This window comes from Ambystoma mexicanum, chromosome 7q (genome assembly GCF_040938575.1).
Source record: "Ambystoma mexicanum isolate Mex_15411 chromosome 7q, UKY_AmexF1_1, whole genome shotgun sequence".
Taxonomy (NCBI): domain Eukaryota; kingdom Metazoa; phylum Chordata; class Amphibia; order Caudata; family Ambystomatidae; genus Ambystoma; species Ambystoma mexicanum.
In genome coordinates, this window is record NC_090941.1 from 975936698 (window position 1) to 975962084 (window position 25387).

Sequence of the window (25387 nt, forward strand, 5' to 3'; positions counted from 1 at the left end):
ATCATGAGTATGTCCAGCTGTGTGGGTGGGACCAGAAGGGAGAATGGAGAGGGAAAGCGAGGAGCAGAGGCCACGGAAGAGAGTGGATGCTGTGGTTGAAGAGTCAAGGTGGATATGGAAGTCACCCACAAAAAGTAGTTTAGAAGTGGTTGTGAGGAGAGAGGAGGAAAAACAGCCCATTCAGAGAGGGACAGGGTGGAAGAGCTGGGTGGCTTGTAGAAAGGAGCAATGATCAGAGAGGAGGTGGGAGAGAAAACCAGCTTGCAGACCAGGCTCTCGGAGGAATAGTAAGGCTGGGTGGGTATGAGGGAAGAAGGGACCCACTCAGGGAAGATCAGAGCAACCCCACCGCCAGCACGGTCAGGGTCAGACTTGGAGATGATCTTATAGCCATCAGGGAGAAGGGAGTCAAAAGCAATGCCTGAGCTATCCATGAACCATGTCTCAGTAAGAGCCAGGATATTGTATTTTAAAAGGGCTTACTGTATATTGAAATTGTGGTTTATGTATGGTTTATTCAATATAGGACTGACTTCAAATTATTTGATATGACCCATAAAGGTGGCAGCAGCCCAAACTACCTGGATGCACACCTACAACAATGTTAACCTCCAAAACCGCTCTGTCCATCGAAAGCAAGCCCCCGGCATCAATTATAACCCAAAAGACAAGCCTATCAGAACAAACCGCTTGCCCAGAAACTTTCCTACAGCATTCTACCCTTTGGAAAAGCCGTATCCTTGAACCAAGAAGGAATACATCTTACATTCTCAAAATCCTTAAAGATGTTCATCATCCAGAAAGACTTCCGCACTTGAGTCGGTGCGGAACTGATCGTCCAAAGACATTTACTGCGAGAACCCAAATGGCTGTGATAACGAACATGAAACCCTGGTTGCGGGGAATGTTACCCGATAACCAGTGCTCCTTTTTTTTCATTTCACCACCATCCTCTATTTGTACTCTGTCTATTGCGCAGCACCCCGCCCCCCCAAATCCACCTTACCAACATACTCAGAAGCAATCTATCCGGAACAGGATACCAAAATGCAAAAATCGATCAAGGCATTGCTTTCTACCATAGGACTATCTAGAGAGTACCCACACAGTAATCCCCGGAAAATAAACAGATTCATGCTATTTGAAAGACAAACGAAGATATAATGGAGGATGACAGATTCAAAGGATTCATGCAAATGATTTATTTTCAAAAAGAGGCTATCAAATTTGATTGGTTTTACTTGGTCATGCACAAAAATTATTAAGGTAAAATTAGAAGACCATGACGTCACTTACCATTGGTGCTCCTCGATGGCCAATTATCGTCGGTCTTGGCCCAAGATATTTCTTCTCCATGATGCATGGGGAGGAGATGGTCAAAGGAACCAGGAAAAGTGCAACTACGACGGCTACATAGATAATGAATATAAAAACCTGAAACACTGAAGGGGACAAAGGTAGGTTATGTGACAGTGCAGAACGGTGTCATTCAATAAATACCAGTCAAGAATAAGTTGCATAGGTTGAGACCCTTCTGTAGGAGCACAGGCGAGCTAAAGCAATAGAATTTAACGCCGCCCAGGGGAACTCCTAAATGTGAAGTATTAGCTCAGGCATTTCCATTTGGCCTTCCGGGTGAGTCTTCCCAAGTGGGGGTGGTATGCTCTTATATGGGTCCTTGGCTAGGGACTGAAGCTGCACCTCACCTCTGAGGCCCAGAATTACAGGATGCATCTGGAGCTCCATGTGTTTCTGTGCTGCACTGGACATGGCAAGCAGCTTGGGCTAGATTGCTCCCTTCAGGGCAGCTCAGGACTGACTAATGCATTGCTTGCCCCCTTGTGCCTTGGCCCCACAGAGCTGCTAAACAATCATGGAACAGGAATCCAACAAGAAGAATTCCCAGCGCTTAAGAAGGGCTCAGCCATTGTCATCCATCACTTTGTGGGATTCTCAGTTTCCACAATTGGTGCTGTCTTCTGTATTCTAGTACAGTATTCTGTATTCTGCCACCTGTGGCTCTCCAGATGTTTTGGACTACAACTCTCATGATCCCTCACTATTTCCATGCTAGCTAGGGATGGTGGGAGTTGGAGTTTCGGGCACAACAGAGCTAGCTACATTCAACTTAATATTGGATTGTTCTTCAATGGAGGTAGCTGGTGTTAAAAGATCTGGTGATGGAGACTATTGCTGGCAAACCATTACAAACAAATCCCTTATCCGCCATGGCCTACAAGGCCAGTGGAGTAACTTTGCTGAAAATATTGGGAGGGACATGAAATCTGACGAAAAGGTGCTCCAGCCAAATGAATGGGGACAAAATGATGTGCCATTAAAGTTGGGGGGACACCCCTGTCCACCCCTAAAATTACGCCCACGCCACAACATGGAGACACTCATTAGATAAACCAGGAAGTGGGTGTCATGGTTTCCATAAATGGGTTTGCTTTTAAGTGAACTCTGAAGTGCCCAATCAGCAGAAACATGTAAATGCATGTAGAGGAGGAACTAATGCAAGGATGGGATGGAAGCACCGAGACAGGTTACAGGTCTCTTCCCATGTGCTATTCATCTCTATGTATGCTTACAATTGCTTGCTTTTATTTCTCCAGGTGTTTTTCACCAACCACTCCTTGTTTACTTCCCCTTTCTAATTGTGTGCATGTCTGTTCTGTGCATTACTTGCTTTGACGTGACACCCATTATAATGCCACATAATAAAAATACACCGAAAGCAATAGGCATAGAAGAAAATGTGCCATCTTGAAGCAAGCATTGCCAATGTCAACAGTTTGGGCTTTTGTGTATGCATGTGCGAAACACTTGTGTCTAGGCGGGTTATAAATGCCATGTCATATCATGGGAAAGGCACTTGCCAGGCACAGCCGTAGCAGTATTAAATGACCATTGATGGTAGCGGGTGCAAAATGGTGCAAATACCTAGGCATATAATAGCAGGACCTGGCAAATACCTAATACTGATCCACAAGCCAAAACTGTTGGCTTTGCCAATGCTTGTTTTTAACAGGACTTCCGTGATAGTGCTTCTAAATCGAGTGGTTGGATGCAGACATGGTTAAGACATTGGAGCAGTAAACCCGTTACTGGTGTAATACAATTAAGTCATTAACTCTGAGACGATTGATTTGAAAAAACACTGGCAGGCACTTCGAGGGCAAAGTTTGAGGGTTAAGGCTTGATTAAAGGGAGCGCAAAGTGTTCCCATAAGGAGGTGTTTTGGGCGGGGCAGGGCAGGAACTGGGCGGGAATGGCCATAGAGATTATCAATGGCAGTCAATGGGTGGGCTAATAACCAAGCAACACCCTTGTGTCCCCCCTAATATGTCATTCCTTCCTATCTGCACTCAAATGCAATAGTTTTGGCTTATAGGTGTCAGAAGCGCCACCTAATGGCCCAAACTAAAAAGCAGGAGAATGAATTGACGTGAGTGAATGTGAGTAACACAGTATCAGTGGGGAGTTAGGGTGGGCGGTGGCGGATGTTGTAAAGTGTAGTGTATGCCATGCGGTAGTAGGAATCTCAAGCATTACTCTGCTTCGAAGCAAATCGGTTGTAATGCCAGTCTTGGCATCCCAGAGAGAGTAACGTTTGTGCAAGGGTGAGAGATCAATACTTATGGATTCCACGCATTCTAAGAACCGGGGTTCATGGCGAGATTGCCTGGTTTGCAATGTCGCGGAGCTATGTGAGGTGAGAACTACAGTAAAACAGCCTGCAGCGCACACAGCAAATGCCAATCTCCCTCGACTTCGGTGATAACAAGTGTTAGTATCACCCAAACGCCTAGTTTTTGCAGAGCAGAAGGGTGACCGTTGAGTGGGGTCCACCTAGATTTGATCCCCAAACAATCTACAGACCTATGCAGCACGAACATAAAGAAGTGAGCAATCTTACCTGGTAGAGAAAGAAAGAAAACAAACTGCGCATGAATGTTCCTTACATGGCTTGGATGCCATGCCTCGATGGTTCCATGTAATAATGTCCCCGCAAAAATGTCTCCTGACAGAAAAGTCACATTTTTTTGTGGAATTACATTGACCATGCGGGGGAGCAGAGGACATCCCTGCATCCCGTCCCCGTATATAAAGGCACCTTTATATAATGTTGCCAATGGCTTTTCCCAGGGACATTATGTATGGGGACATTATTACCTGATACCGCCTAGATTAGAAGAAATTACCAATATAAATGATACTAATTGTCAGTGGCTTTGCCCCAGGTGGTTTCAGCATACTTCAGGTACCGTCTAGGAAGGGTACGTTCGCTTGAGCAAGAACACAATGCCTCTGCTATAGAACCTGCAAACGTGCAACACATGTACTCATACTTACAAGCTTTTTCTGATCTTGCAAATTGTCCAGCAATCAGCCAAGCCAGCAAAGTGACAATAACTATCGCTCCTATGTGCAGGAAGGGAGCGGTGGCCTGGAAGGAAACGAGAAACTAGGTTACCCAACACAGCATTTTACCTATCTATGTGGGTATCTTCTAGAACACATTAACTGTAAAAGCACAGGACATACCTCAGATCTAAATGAGCTTTGTAGGACCAGGAATGAGACTACATTAACACCATCTTAGTGCCATAAACTACATTCCCTCAAACAATAAATCCTGGGGACACAAGATGGATGCACTCAGCGAAAAGAATATTGCTAAAATGTCCTCCCATCATGAACAGCACTTCCACATGAGGAAAAGAAACGTCAAACCATGAAGGATAAATAGCTGCGCTGCGTAGGAAGCCGTGTTTAGCCTATATGCGCTGCTTACGGCAACCTATCAAAGCAGCCGACGGTACGTTTGAGATGCGTAACACTATTGTTAGTTTCGATAATGTTGCGCCTTCCGCGGATTTGGAGTCTAATAGTAGAAGCAATTGATTATTTATGGTTTTAAGAGCCTATGGATTTGTTGGTTGTATTTTTGTGACTGCTATCTTTATATAAATGTGGAAGACTCATTGACTGTAGTGTGCTCCTTGATTGCTGGCAACTCTGTCTGGAGAGAGGGGTGGAGACGTTAAAATCTACCGTGAAGCGCACGCCAACTGCAGTTGAAGCAGGAAGACGCAGTGACTGCGGCTGGAGAGAGGGGTAGAGACATTAAAATCGACCGGTCGCGCAATGTGCACTTTTACGACGCGCAGTTGGAGATGGGAGTAGATAAGCAGCCCCTCCCCTCGTTTCACTCAAGACTATTGACCCTCTCCAGAGCATGTACAGGTTCTGCAGCAAAACCCAGTCCCTCCTCACCCCGCCTTCCTCTGGAGTGTTGATAAATCCTCCACTGACTAGCAATTCAAAGAACAATTTTAGTTCAAGAATTACTGACTACTTCCAGACTAAGAAATCTGAAACTAACAATCCAGGGGAGCCTCCATCAGCCTCCCGTCCCAACCACGCACCTGTAGGACATGCAGACATTTACATGATTAACTCAAGGACGCCCTCATTTTTGGTGCAATATAACTCATTCGCTTCATCCACCTTTTCTTTTATCACTGATAAAACCTTGACGGATGCGTCAGGTTCTAAGGCAATTTCTCTGCAGCACTGCCCACTTGGATCTTTATTCAAGCAGACATCAATATTGACACAACAAACAATTAATTCTAACGTTTCCCTCTCCGACATATTTGGAGTAAAGTGCTACACATTTTAGATCCATTCCAGATCGCCCACATAGGAGTTTGGTTAGATCTAGCATTCAGGCTGCAATTAATGACAAGCTTCTGAGTAGAACCAGTCTCAAGAAGCAGAGTGGGATTGTTGTTCCAGCAATTGCAACTAAAATTGGTAAACCATCGACGCACGTGCATTTGAAAAAAATTAGAAAAAGCTTGCTGCGTCACAAAATAAATCTAGGATTTTTTTACATGCATTAAAAAAAGATAATGGCGGAGCAAGCATCCCCAGAGGGGATTACAGGGACATGGCTCAGCCGAATGACAACAAGACAAACAGGAAGCAAGGCAAAAAGAAGCCACGGTTAATGGAATATAACAATAATCCCAAAGGGCACATTACTCTATATTTAACTAAAACCAATGCAACTCAATGCCTGCTCTGAACACCTTATACTAGAGGACGCAGTCTCAACAAAGTCTGCATCACCTTGCATGGTCAACAATTCACCCACGGGGACGCTGCTCTTAAGATTGATCCAGTGGTCGAAGTGAGCAGGAGCGGTCAGGAGCGGTGCTCCTATACTTTTTTAATTACCTTGTACAGCTCCTATACTTTTATTTTAAAAAGAAACCTTTCCGGAATGGTTTTGTTTTAAAATAAAAGTGTAGGGAGAAGTTGAAACCTTCACCTTCAGTGCACTGCGCTGAGCGTTCCCTTAAACAGCAGGTGAATGTGTTTGGGGGGTGTATTGTGTGTGGGAGGGGTTGTGGCGATGGGGTGTGTGGGGAGCAGGGGCAGGCCAGCAGGGAACATAGTTCCACTACTTCTTTTCGTACACTTCGACCACTGGATTGCTCAAGGTTAGATATACAGCCGCTTCGGGCTTACCTGGGTTCTAAGGCCTGTGATCAATCACAGAGTTTGAGGGTCTTTGCTACTCAGGCCCAGGCACCAGGGAGCCTGATCGATGTGAGAACATTGTGCTTGGGATTGGAATTCATAGGGGGTGCACTTGTGTATGCCATGGCTTCTGGAAGCTCCATAAGAATAAGAATTACAACCATTTTGAAGGTAAACAGGCTGCATTTAATAAAGCAACATTGTATGCAAATACTTGATGGGGACCCCGTCTGATTACTACAGTTGCAAGTAAGTTCATGTATTTATTTAGTTTAATATTCTTGAACAATTAAGCTTTGTATATGCAACATTTAACAATAAAGAGAAATAAAAGAAGTACAACTTAAGTATATATCATACAATACAACATTAAAACATGAAAACAGCATCCATAAAAAACTATTATCACTAAAATCAGCATAATATATGTAAAATGACTTTGCACTTCCAATAAAATGTTACAATAAAATATAAGATTAGGGTTATTTCCCTCTATAAAGTAAGTTAACATGTCCAACCCACCAGTATCCTGCTGGCCTACCACCTGTCTGAGTCGAAAAGGTCAGAGCGGACAGTGAAAGACCCAAGCCTGGGCCTCCCAAAGGACCTGGAACACCATCCACTCTTGCCTGCTGGGCAACAGGAAGCAGCCAACAAAGCACAACGTAGATCATAGAGCAAGTTCATAAATGGTCAATGGTCCCATCAATAAACGCCAATAGAATTAAAAAAAATGTGACAATTTGCTCTAAATTACATAAACGCAGTTAACAGCTACCCTGAAAAACAGACATTCAATAAAGGGCCCAGAATACAAAAACACCCTCACACCAAAGAGGAGAAAACATGCTTGGGGAGGTGTGAGGGAGCAATCATCAGGCAGGCCTGATGAGGAATGAGGGAGAGGTGCCTGGAAGCTCTACTCTTAAAAGGTAGACCAGAAGTCAAGGTAATGTCCATTTCCCTGTCGCAGCACTTCAGGCGGCGTCCTTTAACTCTTATGGGTGCCACCTTTGTCCCCAGAAATGTTCTCCCCTGGCCCCAGGAAAGGCCCCTCACACACCGCTGCTGCCATGGCCCACGAGACAGCACCTAAATGGTGGCCACACATGTAGGGCCATGGCGACACCACCATTCTGTGTAAAGGGTCATCACATGGCTTAAATGAAATGGCTTATGATTCATGAACGATATACCTTTATTAAGGTACATTACTACGTGGGATATTGACCTTATGGGATTCAATCGTCATTCTATAACCAATATCGTTCTTCTTCACAAGCCTCTACAATAGTTTTTGACACGCTAAAAGAGGAATTTGAACCTTTCCTTTTATTACAATGCGATATAATCCCCCTACGCAAATGAATGGTCACCTTTGATCTTGTGTGTTGATCATAATACACTCCTTCTGAGGTCTTTAGGGCTAGATCTAGTCTCTACTTATTCTTTGTGTCAATTCTTCTTCCCCCAGATTCAAGCAGGACTCGAGTCAACAGTTACAAGACCGAATTTCCTTATTCTTTTGGAACAAAGTTCCAATGCAGTTCTTTAGATTCTAACTTGACAACAAAAGCTTCAATACTTCAGAATTGTTCAACAAGATTTTTCCTCTTCCACTTGTGATATCAAGAACTCAAAACAATCTTCTTCCTATAAACCAAGAAGACTTCCTTAGTTCCTTAGTTCATCAGGATTAACACATTGTCTTTGTCAGAATTGTTGTCCAACAACACACTTATTCTGACAATGTTAGATACTTCTGTGGCAGTTTACACAACACTTGCATCAACAATATACATTTGTCAGGATGTTTCCGTAATATTTCACCAAGACATCTTAGTGGTTCTACCACTTCTTTTTAATACTTTTCCACACCATGTCACAGTATTTCATTAACTTCCATCTGGTCTACTCACCTGCCAGGGCTACTAATACAAAGTTCTCTGTTCTGGTGTACTCTCCTGCCAGAACAGAATAAACTACTAACTGCAAATACTTCTAAACATCAGATTCCAACAATTTAGCAATGTCTCTTGCCTCACACAACATCACGTTTAAGAATTTCATCAGGGAAAAAAAGAATCAAACTGGTGCGGTTTATTATACAATTTAGCAATGTCTCTTGCCTCACAACATCACGTTTAAGAATTTCTTCAGGGAAAACAAGAATCAAACTGGTGCGGTTTGTTATACACTTGTGACTGACACACACTCTGCAATATATGCTCCACTACTTCTGAATAACTTCTACCAGAAAGGCAGCCTTCGCGTCTCTCATGTTTACCTCACTTCCTCTTTAAACAAATGCTGGCAATAATTCTGTTTCACTCCAACTCTTTGGCAATGTGGGTTTATGCCAGTTCCGTTTATGAGTTTCTAAAAACATGGGCAATAGGATTTACAAACATTTGGATTCCCATGTGCCCCCTCTTTGCTTTAAATTGCCTTATTATAGTTCTCTTTTGGCTTTGGCAATAGTAGTTTGCATTGGGTTCTCCAAATATTGGCCCCTTTTGTTGCTGGCCTTCAACCTGACCCACATGCAGACAATCACACTGCTTTGCTCTGGTGATCAAGCTCTTATTATTTCACTTGGTCCCTTCCAAGTCAGCTTTGTTTACAAAATAATGATTTATCTGTTTTCTGTCAGTTCAGTAATTAAAATTACTTTTCCTTTTGAATTTTGCTCTATGTGTATTGTTTCCAAAGTTAAGGTACCCAGTCTGGGCAAGCGAGTGGTTATCAAGCGCTCCGGTGTCACAATATCTGAGTGAGATCACTGGATCTGGCTTGCAAGTCAGTTTGCCTCGCTGCTGCCAGGTTCTCTTCTTCAGCTGTTTCTCGCTGTACGGAAACCTGCTTCCTTCATTCTCCTGCAGCCCGCACCCCTCGAACAAGGGGTTCCCTGCTCCAAAGAATCTCCAGTGCTCACCTGCCACCGGACATAGCCTTACTTCGGCTAAAACCTTTAAAATGTTTCCCGCTGCGCAACCTCTGCAACTCAGGTCTCCAGTGGGAAAGCTTCTAGCACCGATGCTTCCTGCTGAGCGACCTCTGCAATTAAGGCATCCAGAGACAAAGACCCCTCTCAGGACCGGCAACTGCTCAAAACTGGCCAGTGGTCCCTGCATCTTCATTCTCCTCCAGATTCTGCTGCAACGTGGACAGTTCACAACTCCTCCACTTCCTACTACTGTTCTGTTTGTACTCCTTGGTAATGGCCTGCAACTAAGGGGGATTTTTAAGCTTCCCAGTCTCCCTCAGGTGTTGGTCATTTCCACTAATAAGCTGCACTTTGCAGTTTCGTGCCTCTTCAAGCCCTCTTCTGTGTCCCAGTACTTTGGCGATTATGGGACTTGGCATCCATAATGTAAGAATCAGCTTTTCTATCTTTTGCTTTTTCACAATAAGCCATTAGAAGGGTAGGGTCTTGGGGAAAGTTGAGAAAGGGGGTTTCCCATTTCTCCTGACCTGCTTCTCCCCTTATGTGCTCCTCCCTCAGAACACCACCAGAAGGGTCAGGATCAGAAAGTGTCTGCCTTTCCCTGACCACATGAGAAGGGTCCCACGCCTTGTTTTCTGGGAGAATCATCTCCGATTCATCACACCCACCTGCATCAACATAGACATGCTGCCTCCAGGAATTTGAGAAGTGTTTGCCAGTGACCTCCAGCACTGGGGGACAGCTTTCGTTAGTGGTTGAATTTGGGCATGCCGAGTTAGGGTTTCTTGCTGGTGCAAACAGTGTTGTATCACAGATGGAAGTAGCTGGGTGAGCAACTCTCTGGGAGTTCAAATCAAGCGTAGGGAGCATGGCTCGGGAGAAAGCATTCCTCCAATTGGAAGGAGTCGTCAGTAACTGCAAGGTCTCTAGTGTTTTTCTCAAACTAGGTGTGGCGACACATGATGGTTTTCTGGATGGTGTTAGGAAGGGGGGGGCGATCGACCCAGATCCCCATGCGCTTTCGTATGTGGCATAGGCCTGGGAGTGTACCGTAGAGGCTCAGGGCAAGGGGTGTTACTTGGGGCTACAGTGCGGGGAGGGTGGTGCATGCCTTAGCTTTACAGTATATAGGGAATTAAACGCTACTTTAGATAGTGGCAGCCATATTGAAATTGAGGCCTAGTCCTAGGGCCGTGACTCAAGCCACACACACATGGAAATAAGTGTAGGATAAAGGGAAGTGATGGACGGAAAGCGCGGCAGGGAGTGGGCACACAGCTGTCATTGTTGCATAAGGGACCTGGAATGGTGCATTATGTTCCAAGGGCACAGATGGATAATAATGATTTTTTTTAAATGCTCCTAGCCCTTACTTCTGGGGCTGGGAAATGGATATATGCATTTGAGTAGCAGACAGCAGGAATACCTTTGGTGGTGGGAGACATGAAGAGTTTACTTGTTGCAATTGTGGGAGACCAGGCTGGGGAAGTGTGGATAAAGGCAGGGTATCCAAGAGTGAAGTTACACGATGACGTGCATGATGGGGTCCCGTTTAACGATATAGAGTGCAGGTGTGGGGAGCACTGCGGCAGCCGTATCCTAACACACAAGACTTGCAGTCTATAATGCAGTACACCATAGGGGACGATGAAGATGCCTCCCAGTACATTTTAAAAGTGCCGGAGATGTGGCGAGTGGAGACTGGTTACCAGTGGGACTGATCAGTTCCTCTTTTCTTTTTTGTTATCAAGAAGGGATTGCCCAAGGAATTCCAAAAATCGCTTGACAAGATAGTCGGCATAGAGGTGAATGGGTGGCCCGAGATCCAGACTATAATAATACACCATTGCAAAAGAATTAAAGTTTAAAAAAAGAAACAACTCAAAAGTTGAAGTCAGTTGAAGCAAAACTGATGAAGAAGTTAGCTAAAATAGCAATGGAGGGTGCAGTGACGCAAACACAGACAAATTCAGCAGAGCAGGCTGAAGCTTGCGCAGATGTAAGGATGGCAGCATTTTGGCCAGGTGGAGGACAGAGGAACTGCAGTGGCGGACCCCCACATTAGTAGCCAGAGTGGCACCAAGAGGTCAGCTGCAGGAAAGAGGAGGATTTCAAGGGAGCAGATGGGGAAAAAGGGATGCTTGGCAGAACAGGGCCCAGAGGTGGTATAGGACCTTCTCAGTGTTAGAACTGCAGGAAGTGGGGACATTTTGCAAGAGTGTAGAGCAGGCAGGGGGCGGGGTATAGCACAATACAATCAACACGCCCCAGCACTACCGCAGCCACTGAGGTTCACCTCCATACCCTATTAAATACACCAGGCCTACACCCAGTTGCAAGCAAACCCCTACATATGTAGGCCCAAGCACTGCCTAATGTGCAAACGCAAGCAGCTCAGCAGAGCCCTTGTATGGAGGCCAAATGCCCACACCCAATACAGTGCTGAATGCAACGGTAGCACCTTACCGAGGGGTCAGTGTCATGGGAGGAACTTCCTTCACATTCCCAGGTACTAATATGTATCCTGATTAGGACAGCCCACAGAGAGCTCTTGCATGTCCAGTCCTGTCCATGACTACCCATCCCGACGAGGAACCCTTGGGTGGGCACTGAGATAATAAGCAATTCATCTTAATGGTCAACACAGGTGCCACTAAATCATGCATCAGTGAGAGAGACTTTCCATTATCGGTGAAACTCTTGACATACAGGGATTACAAAGGCCAATACAAAGGGGTCTGGGCCCCAAGTGATCCAAAGGGGCAAAGCCGACATAGGAGGGTCTTGGACCCAAAGGATCTCACAAGGAGAGAGTGTGAAGGATATGCTTGGTAAGAACCAATATCCCGAGACGCAGAAAGGAATGAAGGAATTGTAAAAGCTGAAGCAAACTTTATAAAATGTCATATGTGGAACAGTCGCTGGCAGGAGAGTACACTATGTCTGTTCAGTAGGACATTGAGTGAAACAGGGGCTAAGAACTAGCAAAAGCAGCACACCAAGGTCTGGGACCCATATGAAGTTAGATGAGGCCCACACAAGCAAAGCACATGGAACAGGAACCCATGCAAGAGTGAAGAAACACAGTCAAGGGGCTGAGGTCCAGAGCAAGACTGGAAGAGCCCTGGTAAATAGGTCAATTGGAAACATATAATTGGCAAGAACTTGATAAAGGTATGAAATAGCAATACTATCATGAAGGTGAATTGGACAAATGTATTAATTAGATGAATTGGCATGAATGTAGTTCGCAAATGTGACACTTAATTGATCATTGGTGATGAATTAAGTCTACACCGGTGCATTAATAGAAAGGTTTAATGTTAATAAGGATTATCCCTGATGGACTATTGGACTATTAATGGATCACCTTAAGCTGTTTGTGCAACATGCATATGAGAATATTCAAATGCAAAAATTGTCAACAGGCTTATTGAATTTGATGAGTATTCTTGGTTTCTTATACAAAAATATTTCACTTTTCCTCCCCTCTTCCTTGTGAATAGACGTTGACATGGCGTTTGGTTCATAGCAATATATTATCATTGATGAATGTCATTCAAAATAATTCTATGTGTGAAAATACATGTTGTTTGTTATTGGTGCAGAAGCCCTGAAGAAGACCTAAAGTTGAAGGTTGAAACACGTGTAGGTGGGAATTGTAAAAGTATTGTTGTAACAAACAACTTTCAGGATGTACAAAAGATTCAGATTATGCAAATTTGACTTATAAATGTCGTATGATGAATAAATGGTACAACAAATCATAAAAAGATATGGCGCATTAGTAAGTGTTGATTCATACCCCAAGGAGATAGGACCACCAAAGAAAATCCTTGTGGCCACGGGGGGGGGGGCATGGCAGTGAATATTAAGCCCCACAAGGTGGACGGGACATCTGAAAAACAGTGATTTGGTGCAGGCTGCTCGCAGCTGGGGCACCAACCACAAATTGAATAACAATGCCTAGACCAGAACCCCTCCACCACCAAACAATCATACAGTACCTCTGGTACTGAAAAGGGGTGGCTGAATATGAATGCAGCAGCCACCTCCATGTACTATAATGTATATTTATTTTAGTATCATTTGAAATGCATCTATATCTATGTTTTTTAAGTGTGCACGTGTAGGGGTATAATTATAGTTCTAGTTACTAAGATGATTGGGCAAATGATTAAGAATACGATGTATATAGATTTAGGTAGGAATTTAGGCAAGGCTTGGGGGTGAAACAGATGGGGTAACTAGACGTACCCTGGCATGAGCAGGGAAGTGATACTGGCGGCCTGTCCAAGGTTGCCTTGGGAGTAGAGCCATCTCCACAGTGGTTAATGCCAGGTAGGAAGTAGGGATCTGTTCCATCAGTTCCACCGTAAGGGTCTACCTTTGATCCTTTGAGGGTGGTATAAGGAGGAAGATCCCTCAGAGGTGAATCAAGCCAGGTCTACAGAGAAGTGGGTTTGATAGAGTGGGAAATGTTTGAGTTATGTGTTGAGTTGTTATAAATGAAAAGGGGTCCCATTTAAGATCCCTACGAAATCGACCTTGGTGTATGTGTTACATTGCAATGTTCAATTTAAGGGCTCATGGCGTAGCCCATCTCCTGTCCTAACATACATTTTATGCTAAGGCTGCATAGCTTCCCTTACTGATCAGCTGGATCCTTTGGGATCTGTCACTGGCCTGGAGTTAGGGAAGTGTACGTCCTTGCCCAGGACAGGACAGAAAGGCAGGGAATACACAGGAATTACTTACAGATGTATGCCAATGCTCAGAGCAGCTTGCTTAGCTGCTCAGCTTCTTGCACCACCCACCTTGCCTCTCACAACTACATCTGTGTGTCCCGTGTCAGATTGCCCCACTGTTGCTCTCACCTGCCTGCAGTGACTACACCCACTGCCCTCATTTAGCAGACTCCAAGGACGCCATCATCCATTTCCCTGCATAGGGCCAGCGTGGAGATATTTTGACTACCGTTTCCACATGTTCCATAATGGCTGTATGTGTTGCACAAACATGAGCTGCAAGGTTGCTGCAGCCTGTTTATTTTTCCACCAAAAAAAGCCCATTGCACCACAGACTGAGCAGAGTTGTAAATATCCATAATGGAATATTTGGTGGGTTTTACCAGGTTGTAACAGCCTACCACCCTCATTGAAGGTGCTTTCTGTGCTTGGGCTCATGATCTTGATCACTAGGCCGGTACCCTTCAGTACAGTCCAGCATACATGCCAATATACCTTAATTACAGAACACGAAAGAGTAAGAGCGGATAAGATGAGAGTGGTGATAGATAACCATGTGTTTATGATTTATTCAAAACCCTAAAGCCTTTAGTCTTTCATAAATTACCCTAACTGAGACGGGTATGCCCAGACGTGGATCATGAGCTTGCTGTGCTAAGAGACCCAAGCTGTATCCCTCTGATGATATTCAATGAGACCGAAACCTGTTTAAAGTTGCTTCTGGTCCACTGAAGAAAGGTTGCGACCTTGCAATGCATTTGTTATGATTTATTCAAAAATCTTTCACCCATCATTATTCAGTTTTGCATATCATACCATATAATAAAAGGCCAGATGTTGGTCTGTCTGATGCAGTCATGCGCAGTATAGACTGCCCGCTTTGCCTGTTGTCACCGCTAGAGAGAGCTGTTGTTTTAGGAATAACATTAGCACTCTGAACATTTCTCTCCTCACGGACTTTGACCCGTGGACACAGGCTTTCACACTAGTACATAAATATTAAACAATAGTGGGAGAGGGACACGCATGATGGGGACATGCAGGACTTGAAACGCGGAATCCAATTCTTCTCGGCGCAAACGTGAAGGGTTGCAGTTATGATGAAAGACCACATCTGCTTTATATGCCGCTGTTGAACATATGCTTTAGAGCCAGTTCCCAGATTTGCGCCATTTTGGTCAAAGAGATCTCACAGTCCCATGGTGGTTCAATTTTAGGAAGAAGGTGCCATGGATACACCTTTGAATTTTAAGTGAATTGCATGCCCTCCTTCCCCCCCAAACAAGGTGGGCAGACATATCACCTAGTTGCTTCAGCCTTGGAACCCAGAAATGATTTATCATTACTTGTCGAAGAAAGGTTTCATTTTAAAAACTGCTTTTCAGATGTATGTGATGAAACCTACAGGAAAGAACATTTTAAGAATGTAAAAAATGATTACTTTAAATAACCGATATATGTATGTATGTGGGAGCATTCCTCTCAGAGTTAATACAACTGAGATGTGGAGTCCCCCAAGGTTCAGCGCTTTTACCTCTGATCTTTAACCTATATATTCGACCGCTGTTTGATATCTTGAGGAAACACAGCCTGCCTACGATTCCATTCATATGCTGACGATACAGATTTATGTGGAGACAGATAATCTGTCTGAGGCATTTGAAGGGATAGACAGGTGTATGCAAGATATAAACAAATTGATGGCTTGCAACCAGTTACAGCTTAACGCAGCCAAAACAGAAGTAATATTATTTAGAACAGAGAAAAAAAAACAGAGAGGAAGGAACAAACATAATTCCACAGATTCTAGGTGTAAACAACCCGTTTTCAAAGAGAGTGAAAAATCTCGGTGTATCTGGCAAGAAAATCTGGCCAGCGAAGCCCAGGTAGGGGCCAAAGTAAAAGCAGTCTACTACTCCCTGCGTTTGCTTAGGAATGTACTCCCTTTTTGAACACCTCAAGATCATCCAGTGGTTGTGGGAGCTCTGGTAAACTCCCATCTTGACTACTGTAATAGTCTCATGACAGGGATTCCTGTGAAACAAATGTCGAGTCTACAGAGGGCCCAGAATGCGGCAGTTAGGCTAACTGCCCACCTGGGTAAAAGAGACCATGTTTCTACATCCCGGAAGGCATTTCACTGGCTGATGGTGGAAAATTGCATCAAATTTAAGGTGGCATGTCTTGTGTACAAGTGTTATCACAAACTCGCACCCAGATACCTGAATACGAGAATCCTCCAGTACTACCCAACTAGAGACCTCAGATCAGGAGACAAACTCTTGGTATATGTCCCCCGGACAAAGTGCACTTCCAAAGGTGACAGGAGGTTCTCTGTGTTTGGTCCTAAGTTGTGGAACCAGCTGCCTATGGGTATACGATCATGCACTACATTGGCAAGGTTCAAAAAAGAATTAAAAACCTTCATTTTTAAATAAATCTAAGTATCCAGGGCATTTATAGGCCATCACAGCAAAATATTCAATCTTTAGCGAACATCTGCACCCGAATGCAGTTTTCTGTCTGGTGCGCGTAAGAAATACTCAAATATCAAATAAATAAATATCAAATATGTATCCGAGGCGATGGGAATATGATAGTTATTCATAAAAAAATTAAAGCCATATTTACATTGTTCCGGAATCGTTTTGGCAGGTGTGTTTGTGATTCTGGAATGGGTCTATGAACTTTGTCTTTCACATGGACACCACCCGACTTTGGAACATTCCTGCTCCCCATCTCTGCCCGGCACGCGGCCACTTACCTGAAACGAGAGGATGAGCATGTCCCATTCTTCTCCCCAGAGCTGCTCTATGCTCGACATGGCTACGATAGTAGCTATGAAGATAGTGACCAGTCCAATCTAAGGGCAAAAAGAAGGGAGTGTTAAGAAGAGGCAAGCACATATCTGGAAACATTGTTTTTAGTTACACTCAAGAACACAAACTAAAAAAGGACCCATTGTGGGATGGGGGGAAATGTGCACTGAGAAGCCTCATCAATTGTATCGATAAGCAGACCACGAAGAAACCACAGATGATGATTTCTCAAAGAGCCACAAAACAGGGTTAATTTCAACCATTGGCAGAATGCAAGGTATCCTTCCCAGAATACTCCAAGCCAACACCATCAAGGCTGGTCACAAACATGAAGAACGACTAGACCACTTCCATTTTGAAATAACTCTGAAGGAATCTGGTGCTATTTTTATAAAGCACATGCTGTGTTGAAGCACCTAGCAAAATGCACCCAAGGCAACAGGTATTTCTTACCACAGAAAGTCATCTATCTACTAGGCCATCTGCAAATATGAAGTTTCAACCTCAGACTGAGCGTTTGTCTTGCATACCCGAGTAGCGCTTTCTGCCTCCTGAATCTGACCTTTTGGGCTCTTACGGCCCAAAGCACCCACTCTGTGCTACCCAGCCCATTCCGAGCCAGCCCCTCCACTCCCCTCCCACTGCCCATCCTTGCGACATCCAATTGGTCTTTCCAGGTCACTAGACCTAGAATCACACATTTAAAGCTCTCGCCCAGGGCAGCCTTGCCTGGGCTGCCAGCAAAGGGTGCCTACCTTTGAGCGCCTAGCATCCCTGTTTGCCTGTTCGCCCTGGTGCCCCAGCCCTGCCTGACTCCACACAATACAGCTACTTCAGGTAAGGGACGCTGACTTGCTATCTCACCGCTGCTTGTCTTTCTGCCACACTTTCATACTTGCCTCAATGTGCTCCAAAAGGTAATTGTTGCTGCATGTATCCTGCCACCACTTCATCATAACTGCTTTCTGCCACCAAAGTGTTCCAAATATAAACTTCACTGCTTTGTATCCTGCCACTGTTTGGGTTTCCCCACAAACTTGCCGCATTGTTATCTAACAACTGCTTGTGTTTTCACCACATTTGCATACCGCCCCCAAAGTGTTCCAAATGCAGGTCTTGCTGCTCTTTTATCTAGCCACTGCTTGTGTTCTGGCACAACCTGCTTTTGCCCTCAGAGTGTCCCAAATGTAGGTTTCCCACATTAAGTCTCCTCTGTTTGTGCTTTACCATAAACTCACATTTGCCCTGCAGAGCGTTCCAAATGTAGGTTTTGCTACTGTTACCTCGCCACTTGTGGTGTTTTGCTACAACTTGCATCTTGCCCCCAGAGTTCTCTAAATGTGGGGTTTGCTGCTCAGTTATCTCGCCACGGCCTGCGTTGTCACCACACTTGCATTCTGCTCCCTAAAGTGTCCCAAAAGTAGGTTTTACTACTCCGTTATCTCGCCACGGCTTGTGTTCTGCCACAATTTACACTTGCACCCAGAGTGCTCCAAATGTAGGTTTGTGTTTCAAATGTAGGTTTTTTTCTCTGCTTTGTATCTCACCAATGTTTGCGTCCTGCCACACTTGCATTCTGCCCCAGAGTGTTCCAAAGGTGAGATTGCCAAATTGAGTCCGGCCACTGTTCATGCATTAACACAGAGTGCGCTGTGCCTCCCAAATATAGGTTGGCTTCTTTGTACATCACCACTGTGGTCCTTGCCACACTTACATTGTACCTCAAAGAATGTTCCAAATGTAATCCTCCACAGAATCCTGCTGCTGCATGAGTTGCACCACACGTTAACGCCACTGTTGCATGGGTTACAGCACATTTAAATGTTGCTACCGCATAGCTTGCACAACATTTGAATTTCTGCGGCGTGTGTGCCGCCACATTCAAATTTCGGCGCAGCTGGTTTGCCCTCATTTAAACTTTGCGGCAGGTAGGTTGCACCACTCCTGAAGTATACTACTGAGAGGGGAGCAGCACACTCAAGCTCTGCTTAACAAACCACCTTTGAATTTCAACACTGCAGGGCTTCACCACATCTGAATCCCACAGCTCTGCATATACCAACAAAATTCTGACCAGGATATACCCTCATAACAAACCCACTCAAAATCTGTCCACTTGGAACCATGACCACTGTAACTTCCCAACCAAAACCCACCCGTGACTAAATCCAAGGTGCCAAGCCAAATCGATAACACAACCACCAGACAAGCTCCACAAGAGCACTTCCACCCCTGGGAGCCCAAAACGCTGCACGTCTCAGTACCCAATCAATCTTAAGCAAATCTAAAAATATAACCAAGAGACAAGACCCGGAGAGAAGCAAGCCACCACAATGCCACAACCACATTGTGGCAGACACCATTGTGTGTTGCAGCACATCGGCCTACCCCTCAGACCAGGAAAGCAATAAACCCAGGGGGCTCTCAGCCCTGGAACATACGACAAAACCCATATCCAAGACTGCAGAGAAAAGACAAACCACCACCAGAACACTACAACCGCAGCGAGCCAGACGCCACTGTGTGTTGCAACTCACTGATCCATCACTGATACAGGAAAGGAATCAACCCAAGAGGGCACCCACCCCAGGAATATAGGGCAAACTCGAATCCAAAACCAAGGAGAAAACTAGTTCCCACAATCCTACAAACACAGCGAGGCACATGCCACTGAATGTTAAAGCACATCGATAGACCACCAAGGCAAAGAAAGAAGACGTCCCAGGAGGGTCTCATACTCAGAACAAAGGACAAACCCGTAACACTTGGGACAAAGCAAGCCACCACAAATCGTGAACCACAGAGGCACCGGCATTCGCACTTAAACCACCCCATGTCACACAGAGTCAGATCAAAACCAACAGAAACCAACATCAGAAAGTGGCACAAGCAGGAAGACTACCAACGAAAACACCGAGCCACAACAGCCTGACACATCAAGACCACAAACATGCCAGAATTCAAGTAGGACAAAAAAACAAAGACGAATAAAAGCACACACCCCTCAAACTGGAACCATTTACTAGAATTTGCAACACCTCAACACATTCCCAACAGCCACCACTAAGCCAGGTAAAGATCCGGACTAAGGCCAGAACAAAACCAGCATACGTCTCCCGTTACCTCCCCACTTACAATTCTACTGCAACAGAAAACAAACAATCCACAACTCAGGACACAACAAATCCTAGAGTCGACCCCACCAGACGACTGAATCGCACATAAAAACCAGCATTGAACTGGATGGTCGGGCGTTCGGGCATGGGCCGAACGGGTCCGGCAGTGGCAACCCATGTGGGCCATTTTTTATTTTGGTAAGTGTAGGTCGGTCTTCAACTTAGCTAATACATGCATGCTCCACATTGTACTAAAATCAATAAAGTGCAAAGTGTGTAGCTTGATTTCAGTGGATGGACAGATGGATTTGAGTGGGCCACTGAAACGTTTACATTTCCTATTCAGCTCATTGATCTGCACGAGCTGGGATGCCATAGGGCATAGCAGTGACGCAATTCACCCAATTTAAACTCTCCAGCGCGTGGTGTGCACATTGTTCATTCACTGGTCTGCAAGCACATGTGTGTTCAGTCAATCATCAGCGCAAAGAGAATTTTAACCTGGAGATGGAGTCGGATTGGTTCATGCTGCCTTAAGGTAAGGAGCAGCTAATTAGAAAAAGCAAAATGATTCACTGATTTCACCGAATAGAGCGCAGTGAATGGTAAGCTTCTTGAGCCTTAAGGGAAAAGATCAGACAATTACGAATTTTACAATGTGTCACTTTTGATTGACTTGATGCACTATATAGGTAGATGGTCATGTACTGGCGCTGCTGGGTGTACAACAGAGGCCCTTATTTGTTGGTTGCTTCACATAACTGAGCCTGCGCGAGCACTGGATCTGAGATGCCCAGGGCCGTTCTCTGTCTCATCCAACCTGTCGAGCTCTAGTTTCCCTCGCCCACACTCTGGCTCGACATCTCTCCCATTTATGGTCGTAAAACAGGAAGGCAAGCATCATGTATGCCAAACGTTTTATCCCCAGGTTCCTAGTAGATCCATTTCTGACAATTGCCCTCCCTAAGCAGTAGTTCCACACTCCCTTATATTTCTGCACCCTAACCTTGTTCTTCCCCCTATGATTGTAAAGCGCTCCCTTGCTTCTCGAAGCTAGGTCCATGCTCAATAAATATCCCAATAACGATGATGATAATAACAACAAATACTCATGCTGTTACTGCCGGACACATGGGGCCCGGCCGATTAACAAAGCATTGTACTTGTGGGTACTAAGTGCATTAGATCCAAACTGCAGCTGCTGCCACGCGCGACCTGCCACACAAAATGAGTGACAAACAATCACGAAGAAATACAAAAACATGGGGAGGCGAAAATAGGTGAAAAAAGCATGGTTCACATTTTTTCCTGAAAGTGGTGTCAAAGTTTGGAAAAAAGATCATTCAAACATGACAACATTGTCCATTTCATTCGGGAGAGGGTAATCCCGTCCTGGTTTTATTTTTGCATTCCGGGGCTTGTAGGCCAGGTATTATGATGTGAACCTCCAAGAGTATAAGTCCCAGAATGCAACACTTAAATCAGGTCTGGACTAACTACTCCCAAATGGAATGGGTATGGTTGACATCTATATTAAACATTTTAACCAATCATATTAAAAGGAGTAAAGCTCGTTCCTGCGAATTTGCCCTTATCCCATATCTGGCATGCACAATGTTGTAGCATGGCAAGGCGCTGCATAAGCATGGTTCTGTTTTTTATGCTTTGTAAAGCAGGCTGCATCATGGTACAACCCACATGTGCATTGACACATGTTCAATGTGAGTGCGTCGAACTCCTTCTCTCCCATTCAGTTGCAGGTAGCCATTTTTCCATTGCACCTGCAAATGAGCGACAGCTGGACACCTCTCCAAAGGGTAAACCCCAAACACAAGAGCGTATGGTAAGATTAATGGCCACGAAACCTATATCTGTTTATGAAAGTGCAATGGAACAAGGAAGCTGGAAACACGAGAGACAACACCAGAAAAGCAGACTAAAGCCGAGTGTCCAGAGCTGCAAGAGCCAACAGGGGTATTAGAAGAGCTGAACAACAAAGCAAGACAACACAGATGAGTGCAAAGCAGGATTCAGTAGTAACCTATGAGTCATGGGCAGCATAAGAGGCTGGCACAAGGACAGAGCTTTTAAGATGACAAAGTTTTATTTACACACCAAATGCAGGTCAGGCTGATTCTGCAACCACGCACCAAGACTAAAAGAAAGTCTTTTACAACATTCTGGTCTCGCTCCAAAGTTCCATAGTTTTCCGTTGTAGGTGTTCAGAGGGTCCCAAACAACCTTCCTCTATATCCAGGGTACAGGTCGCATGAGGCCCACATGTCCCAGACTGGTGACAGTGTGAGGGTCTCCTCCAAAGCTCGAAGTACCATAGAATCATATTCACAGTGCTTTGCTCCCCCAAGGGCTGAGGAATAGACTCGCAGACTCTGCTCTCATTTGACCACCTCCCTGCTCTAGGGTTCTGGACACTGGGGAAATCCTTCTCCTACCTCTCAGTGAGACTGCACCATCGCTCACCCCTCTACTGCATCTGAAGTCTGCCATCGACTGACCTAAACCTCTGGAACATCCCTGTTCTTCAGATCAATGGAGGGGTCGTCTGTTCTCCTGCCGCCTTATCAGGTCGTGTGGGTTTATCTTCCCCTCCACCTTTCTTCCGTCTTCCTGCCCAGATGGTAGTCATTCTAGTCCCCTCCAACCTCCTGACCTCCTTTGCAGCAGATGAACCCCCTCCTGTAATGTCCTCAATACTGCCCCTCCAAACTCCAACCTTCTTCTTCAGATGGCATCTCTTCTCCCTCTTGCTTCCCTGATATTCTCACATCAACCTCCAACTCTCGCTATTGAGCCTCACAGCTCTATTTATTTATTTATTTATTGTGCATTTGTAAGGCGCTTATACATGAAGCTAATTGTGTATCAAAGCTCCCACAGGGAGGGGACATCGGAATAAAAGGCATATATAACAATGAAAGCAAGGCGGTCCTACTAGGCCTTGTGAGCATTCAGAGCATGCAAGTGCAGAGAAAGAGAAGGGATGTAGTAGGGGCAGATAAGTGCTAGGAATACCACTGACGGAAATGCTAGGGAGTAAGTAGTAAGCAGCTGTTAAGTGAGGCCTGTGACAGCACCGGCCAATGGGCGCCAAGACAAGTGCTGAGAGTGGGCAGGGGTCAGAGGCAATTGGGGGAGGGAGGCCAGGACACAGGTGAACACATAAGGGCCCTGGTCATCAATCTCAGTGACTGTGGGGTTTGGCAAAGAAGGGGGAGGGAAGCAGGAGGTGAAAAGGAAAGTCTTGGGGAGCTTCCGGATTTTGAGGAGACCGGCTCAAGACGAAGAAGAAGGGGGGGATGTTCCATAGGAGGGAGCCAGCCGAGGAAAGAGAGCGGCCAACAGCTTGCTGTTTAGCGAAGCCTTGATACACAGAGAGAGTGCCAGAGGAATGTAATGCTCTGGAGGGAGAATATTTATTGAGAGCCAGTTATAGATAGTGTGGTCCCCAGACAGCCTTATGGATAATGCAGAGGGATTTAAATCCGATACTTTCCACCAACCGGGAGCGAGTGGAGAGATTTTAGGGCTACAGAGATGCAGTCCCTGGGCTTGCGGCCAAGGATACGTCTTGCAGCCCTGTTCTGGATAAGCTGAGGGGTCATAGAGAGGAAGAGGGTAGATTAAGGAAGAAGCTTTTGAAGTAGTCTAGCTTAGAGAGAACCAGAACTCTAGAGACGTTGAGCTGCTGGGGGAAAGTGAGGAAAGGAAGGATTCTTTGAATAGGTGGAGATGAAAGTGGTCCTTCTTGGCAAGGTCCTGAATGTGAGGGAGGAAGAAAAAAGGATTCGAAGATGATTCCAAGGTTTTTGGCTTCAGAAGAAGGGGGAGAGCCCATGGAGGGTTGCCAGCGTGAGGAGAAGAAAGAGGGAGCAGGGGTACCATGGCAAGGTGCTGGATGTGAGGGAGGAAGGAACCTCTAGCTCACCAACCTACTCCAAACATCTTCCCCCTAGCAAGTCATCCAAAAATTAAGATATCCTTATAGTCCAAGGGAGGGAGTCATTAACGTGGGACAATGTTCCATCCCCAGGTTATTGCCCAAGTGACAGCCGACCTCATAACGAGTTTGGCAGTAACTCGCCGGTGCTACCAGCAGGTTGCTGCCGAACTCGTAACAACGTTTACAAGTTCTGGCAGCCCGAGATATCAGGCAGCGGAAATTGTAAGTCCCCATTCCCATGCAGTCCTCCCGGACTGCATGGGAATGGGGACATTTTAGCACTGGCACTGTTGCTAACGGTGCTTCCATGACAACTCTGTCTACCGGGGCTGTTGCACCTGGCAGGTCAGACCTGCCGAGCACAATGGCCCAGAAAGGAAGAGTTGGAGTGTGGCGGTCTGGAAAGGGTGCCATTCTTGTTTGACCGCCCCCCTTATTTCCGGACTGCCACAGTTGAAATGAGGCCTAGTGACTCCCCCCCCCGTCCCCCGAGGTCTTAAACGCTAATAGCATGTCATGGTAACAGTAATATAGGCTTTAGAGATGTGGTGGGGAAATACATATTTCTTTCTTTAATAAAGCTTGAAGTAAATATAAAAACATGTTGGTAATTTAAATGTGGTGTTAAATTGTAATATTTAAATAACTAGGCTGGCTTTATAAGGTAAGCCTTTTAATTGTAACCTTGGTTGAAGTGGATCCTGGCCCAGTAGGATCGCTGTCTGTCCTCCCTTTGTTCCCACCCCTTGCCTCATCGTGCCTTGAAACACTTGTGTACAGGCGCGTTATAAATGCCTTATCATATCATAACAGCTTGAGAATGAGAATCCATTCGGTGTAATGTTTCCTCTATATGAAAGGAAAACATTCACTTTGGGTGTCATATTGGATGTTGCTTGTCTATTTTTATTTTGTTATTTATACAGGGAGGAACAATGCTCTTTTGATCACAAAAGAACCTACAATATATAAGAAATCAGATTTGATGGGAAGCAGTGAGCCCTTTACAATGGGTTGAGTTGGAGGGACATTTTGACCAGGTTGCGGGGGGGAGTAAATGGAACAGTCACCGTGGACAATACTTAAGTGAACATACATGGATTAAGGACAACAGACATTGGACATTATACATTTTTAAGTGCAGTTAGGCAGTGTGGCCAGCTGTGCTTGGGATGTGACCATGATAGATGAAGTGCTAGAGTGGAGGCAAAGAAAATGGGGTACAGAGGCTGGTTAGAGAT

General features: G+C 45.2%; 1 protein-coding gene across 2 annotated transcripts in view; it reads right to left on the reverse strand.

Annotated features, from left to right (window-relative positions):
* The window catches only part of GDPD5 (glycerophosphodiester phosphodiesterase domain containing 5), a 1185048-nt gene that overhangs the window by 236199 nt on the left and 923462 nt on the right, over positions 1–25387 (reverse strand). For both annotated transcript variants that reach the window (XM_069640071.1, XM_069640072.1), the window contains 3 exons: positions 17015–17113; positions 4357–4450; positions 1297–1442 (listed from right to left, as the gene is read on the reverse strand). In XM_069640071.1, coding sequence (XP_069496172.1) covers positions 1297–1442; positions 4357–4450; positions 17015–17113 — 339 coding nt within the window. The remainder of the gene's footprint in view (positions 1–1296; positions 1443–4356; positions 4451–17014; positions 17114–25387) is intronic.